The sequence below is a fragment of the Drosophila sulfurigaster genome, chromosome 3 (assembly GCF_023558435.1).
Source record: "Drosophila sulfurigaster albostrigata strain 15112-1811.04 chromosome 3, ASM2355843v2, whole genome shotgun sequence".
In the NCBI taxonomy this organism is placed as follows: domain Eukaryota; kingdom Metazoa; phylum Arthropoda; class Insecta; order Diptera; family Drosophilidae; genus Drosophila; species Drosophila sulfurigaster.
In genome coordinates, this window is record NC_084883.1 from 33736395 (window position 1) to 33742510 (window position 6116).

Below are 6116 nucleotides of genomic sequence, written 5' to 3' on the forward strand. Positions count from 1 at the left end.
AGCAGTTCGGTGACCTTCGCGCAACAGTTTGCAAACAGTTACTAACCTGCAACTATTTGCGTTCTCTCTTTTCTCTTGTTTTGCAGGCCTGTCCGCTAAATCCCGCGCCCGAACTGCAATCCGAACAGGAATTCTCGCAGCGTTTCGCACACGTTATACGCGGCGTCATCGATTTTGCGGGCATGATTCCCGGCTTCCAGCTGCTGACGCAGGACGATAAGTTCACACTGCTGAAGGCGGGACTCTTTGATGCGCTCTTTGTGCGTTTGATCTGCATGTTCGACTCGTCGATCAACTCGATCATCTGCCTCAATGGCCAGGTGATGCGTCGCGATGCCATACAAAATGGCGCCAATGCGCGTTTCCTCGTCGACTCGACGTTCAACTTTGCGGAGCGCATGAACTCGATGAATTTAACCGATGCGGAAATTGGTTTGTTCTGCGCCATCGTCCTGATCACACCCGATCGTCCAGGGCTGCGCAATCTGGAGCTGATCGAGAAGATGTACAGTCGCCTGAAGGGTTGTCTGCAGTGCATCGTCTCACAGAATCGTCCCGATCAACCCGATTTCCTCGCCAAGCTGCTCGACACAATGCCCGATCTGCGCACCCTGAGCACGTTGCACACCGAAAAGTTGGTCGTCTTTCGCACCGAGCACAAAGAGCTGTTGCGCCAGCAAATGTGGAGCATGGAGGAGGGCGATGCGGCGAGCAAAAGTCCCGCCGCCAGTTGGGATGCCATGGACGTGGAGGCCGCAAAGAGTCCGTTGGGTTCAGTCTCAAGCACCGAGTCCGCTGATCTCGATTATGGCACACCAAGCAGCACGCAGTTGCAACACCAACAGCAGCAGCAACAACAACAGTCGAGTTTGCCTTCGACTTTGGCTAGCTCAGCACCTCTGTTGGCAGCCACACTTTCGGGCGGTTGTCCTCTGCGTAATCGGGCTAATTCCGGTTCGAGTGGCGACTCCGGGGCAGCTGATATGGATATTGTGGGTTCGCATGCGCATCTCACGCAAAACGGTCTGACAATCACGCCCATTGTGCGTCATCAGCAGCAGCAACAACAGCAGCAGCAACAGGTGAGCCAACAACAGCTCAACCAACATCAGCAGCAGCAACATCAACAGCAGCAGCAGCAGCAGCAGCTGAATCATCATCAACAGCATCCGCAGCTGCATCATCACCTGACATCGGGCGCAACTTCGCGATATCGCAAACTCGATTCGCCCACAGATTCGGGCATCGAGTCGGGCAACGAGAAGAACGAATGCAAAGCTGTGAGCTCCGGTGGCAGCAGCTCATGCTCGAGTCCACGCTCCAGTGTCGATGATGCGCTCGACTGCAGCGATGCAGCGCAATCCGCGTCCGTTGGCGGCGTCTCCGTGTCGCCAGTTCGTTCACCGCAACCCTCGAGCAGTGCGAACCTCAAGCGTCAGATTGTCGAGGATATGCCCGTGTTGAAGCGCGTGTTGCAAGCTCCCCCGTTGTACGACACCAATTCGCTGATGGATGAAGCATACAAGCCGCACAAGAAGTTCCGTGCTCTGCGGCATCGTGAGTACGAAACAGCCGAAGCGGATGCGAGCAGTTCGACGAGCATGCCGGCTCACAGTCCTCACAGTCAGAGTCCGACGCCAACGCCGACGCCGACGCACATTAGTGTGGTGCAAACGCCGCCGCCGCAGTCGCAGGTGGCCACCAATGTGGCAGCAACCAGTCAGCTGCACATGCATCTCACACGCAGCAGTCCCAGCCAACAGCAACAGCAGCAGCAACAGTTGCAACAGCAGCAGCAACTCGGTTCGATGGCGAGCACTCACTCGGTGTTGGCCAAATCGCTGATGGCGGAGCCTCGCATGACGCCGGAGCAGATGAAACGCTCGGACATCATTCAGAATTATTTGATGCGCGAACCGGCCACAGCAATGGCCAGCAGCACCACCGGCAATCGCAGTCCCAGCAGCAACCATTGTCCCTCGCCCTCGACCAGTTCCCCGCCGCCGCCGTCGCCCGTCGCACAGCTGCAACACCATCATCATCAGCAGCAGCAGCAGCAGCAACAGTCGCGTTGGACCACCAACAGTTGCCAGCAGCGTCAGCAATCGGTGTCTCCCCACAGCAATGGCAGCAACAGCAGCAACAGCAGCAGCAGTTCCAGTTCCAGCAGCAGTTCCAGTTCCAGCTCCTCTCAGTCCAGCCACAGCAGTTGTCCGTATTTCCAATCGCCGCACTCCACCAGCAACAGCAACAGCAGCAACAGCAACATCAGCAGCCAATCCGCCACCTCATCAACAACAACAGCAGCAGCCGCTGCGGCGGCAGCAACATCGTCAACGTCTTGCATTGTGACGCCGCCGCCGCGTCCCTCGCCCATGCTGGAGTTGCAGGTGGAGATTGCGGATCCTGCGCAGCCATTGAATCTGTCCAAGAAATCGCCGACGCCGCCGCCAAGTAAGTTGCATGCTTTGGTTGCCGCTGCCAATGCTGTGCAACGTTATCCCACGCTGTCCGCCGATGTCACCGTGACAGCTGCCACAAATGGCGCCGTGTCCACGGCCACGCCCAGCAGCACGCCGCCCACCAGCAGCAGTGGAAGCGCCTCCCCCGGAGTGCCCACGGTGCACAAAGTCATGCTAGAGGCGTAAGAGAGAGACTGAGCAGAGAGAGAGAGCGAGAGAGAGAGAGCGGAAGAACTTTCCTTAAAGAGAGATGCAAAGAATAAATAATGCGTAAAAATTAAATTAAATTATTTTTAACTTAACTTCACAAAATAATTACAAGAGAAAAAAAAACAAAACAAAAAGTGAGCAAGTGTACAAAGTTTCAAAATGCATGCAATTTAAATATTTAAACTACAAGTTATTAATTAACAGAGCAGAGCAGAGCAGAGCAGAGCAGAGCAGGTATTAAAAAACATAAAAAACAAGAAAAAAAAAAACCATATATTTTAGCAGTTAAAAACACAACACAAAAGAAAACAAAACAAAACATAAATTATTCATTAATTTCCCGATTTGCTTTTATCTTGATTTCTTGATTTCTAATTCTAATTTCCGCAAAACTCTCAACTTTTCGATTGTTTTTTAAGTTTTAAGCAATTTGTTGTACATATATTACAATCTACATTTTACGCAACATATTATTCTATATTATCATAATTATTATTATTATTATTATTACTATTATTATTATTAATTATTTGTACTCTAGACAAGCAATGCGTTCAACTACTTGCTTTTTTACATGTTTTTTGGAAAAACTGCAAATTTTAATGTTGTCTAATACTTTCTTCTTCTACCCCTCCCCCCCTCAAAAAAAAATCACTTTTTTTTTTGCGATCTCCGTTAAGTGAAAAAATTGGTATCAACAAAAAAAAAATAAATGGCAACTGCTATTTTTTTTGAGAAACACGCGATAAACAATTTGCAAAACTATATTTAAGTTCACATTGAATTCAGTTTTTATGAATTGCAAACATACAAAAAATTGATCTAAAATCATAAGCGTTTAATATTATTGTTTTCTAATTTTAATACAAACAAACAAAAAAACCCACACAAAAAAAAATCATATAAAAAAATGAAACATATACTTCTACATATATGAGAGAAAAAATTGAATCAAACAAATGAAATGCTTAAGAGTTTTAGCAGCAAACAAAAAAAAAACCCAACGTTAAAATATTTGTTGTGTACATAGTTAAATGTTAAATTAAACAATTACCAATTACAATTACCAATTACGATTACAAATGTAAAACCAACGTATTTAAAAAATATGAGAAATATATGCTTAAAAAACAGAAAAACAAATTTAATGTTTAATTGGCGTAAGAACAACAACAACAACAACAAACAGCAACTTAGCAGCAAAATACAAAAAAAAAATATAAGAAAAAAAAACAGAGAAAAAAACAAAAAGAAGAAACAACAAAAAGATTATTGATGATATATAAATATATTATTTAAAAACGTAAAATACACTTGCGGTAGCAAAAAACTATTACATTAATTCTATTATATAATTAATAATTATGCAGTACTATTATGATTATTATAATTCTTATGATTAATTAATTACTATTTCTTGTGGTAAGCAACAACAACAAACAACAACAACAACAACAACAAAAAGAAACAACAAAGAAAAAACCGGCGCAGAAATTTGTATTGTCAAATCAATAAAAAGAAAAATTGTTTAAAAAATTCAAATCTCTTCAGTTTTTTTATTTTCTATTTGCTTTTGAATTTTCAGTTTTTCAGTGGATGAATTTTCAGTTTTTCTTTTTTCAATGGATAAATTTTCAGTTTTTCTATTTTTTCAGTGGTTGAATTTTTCGTTTTTTTTTCGAATTTTGTTTCAACTACCGCAAAATGATTTGTGTAAAGTTTTGCCTATTGTATTGTTGTGTGTAAAGCAGAAGCAGAAATCGAAGATGATGAAGAAGATGAAGATCGAATGAAATACAATAAGCGAGCGTAAACATAATGAAATCTAAGATACATACACATACATATACATATACACAATACATATATATACAAATATATATATATTATAAATATATTCTTTTAAAATTTATGCTGAGATGAGAAGAGAGAAGGTTATGGCAAAAACGCGGGTTATAACTTGATGATAACCCACATTAAAGAAAATATCACACTTCAATAATATTCTATATACATACGACTGTTGTGTCTGTGTGTGCAACAGTTTTTTGCGTGTGTGTGTAAAATTGTCCGTAATTTTAGCAAGCAAATAAAAATAAAGTATTGTATTAAAAATAATAAAAAAAAAACTGAATGAATATTTTATGTAAAGATACAAAACAAAAAAAAAGAACTTAAAAAACTAACAAAAACAAAAAAAAAAAACTCTGTGTATTGTAGTTGCGATAGCAGACAGCTTGTGTCTGCATGTAGAACTTGTGTTGTTACTATCGATAGTCGATAAATCGATAGTACGAAGGAGAATGAAATGGCAAACGAAACAATGAAATTACGACAATTAAGCATAAAATATACATATACAAAAACATAATATAATATAACTACCGTAAATCGTAAAACGTAACTCTCGTAAATGTTAAAAAGAAAAACGTAACGTAACTGAGCTGAAATCCAAGAGAATACGATACACAAAAGACATATAAATAAATACGAGACGAGTAAGTATATGTATATGTACATACACACACACACACAAACACACACACTTGAGTATATTTTCATCAGTCACAATTTGTGAATTGAAGCAACAGCAAAAAAAAAACATTTTTAAAAATGGCGGGCAAAGTCTACGCTGCCTGATCAGCGAAATATATAAAACATAATACGAAAGTATATGTATAAAAAAAAGAACAGAAAAAAATAAATAAAGTGTATCTGAAAATGATACCAAGAAAAGAAAAGAAGGAGAACTCAACTCGTCTCGACTCAAAAAACGAAATTTGTATTTGTGAAATAACATAATATTGCAGTTTGTTTTAAAAAGAAAACCAGAATGAAATATGTGAATAAAATATGAAAATAAGTATTTAAAATATATCAACAAAAATTACAACAAGAAGAACAACAAAAACACAAAAAAAAAAACAAAAGCGAAACCACAATTGTTTTCATTTCAATTCGGAAATTCTACAGCGAAATGTGTCATTATTATGTGTGCTTAGGGCTTCTTCTTCTTCTTCTTCTGCTTCTTCTTCCACTTTGCGGTCCCTCTTCTTCTTCTTCTTCTACGTTGTCGTTGTCGCATGCGAGGCGATAATTTTCAATGTCGCCGCCTGTGTATTTTGGAATTTTGCTCGTGACCTTGAGCGATAAGTGTCGCGAAATGAATTTACCGAAATAATCAAATAAGCATTGTCTCGAGTGGCAGCAGAGAGGGAGAGCACAAAGGAGGAGAGGAAAGAGATAACGCGCAGTCAGATAGCGCCTAGCAAGGGTGGTGGAGAGGGGAGAGAGGGGAAACAGGCCAAAGCTGCCAACGATGCGCACACATTATTTGCAATACAATATTCTAATTTTATACACAAGAGAGTCTCCGAGATGAGTGCGAGTGGAGAGGGGAGAGGGGAGAAGGGAGAGTGGAGAGTAGCAAGCAAACACACACAC

The 6116-nt window shown here is 41.3% G+C and overlaps 1 protein-coding gene across 7 annotated transcripts in view; it reads left to right on the forward strand.

Moving 5' to 3' along the window:
• Positions 1-5416, forward strand: part of LOC133844402 (ecdysone-induced protein 75B, isoforms C/D) — a 120201-nt gene extending 114785 nt beyond the window's left edge. For all 7 annotated transcript variants that reach the window (XM_062278356.1, XM_062278354.1, XM_062278359.1 and 4 more), the window contains one exon: positions 87-5416. In XM_062278356.1, the coding sequence (XP_062134340.1) occupies positions 87-2648 (2562 nt within the window). In that variant the 3' untranslated portion in view covers positions 2649-5416. The remainder of the gene's footprint in view (positions 1-86) is intronic.
• Positions 5417-6116: the final 700 nt, after the last annotated feature.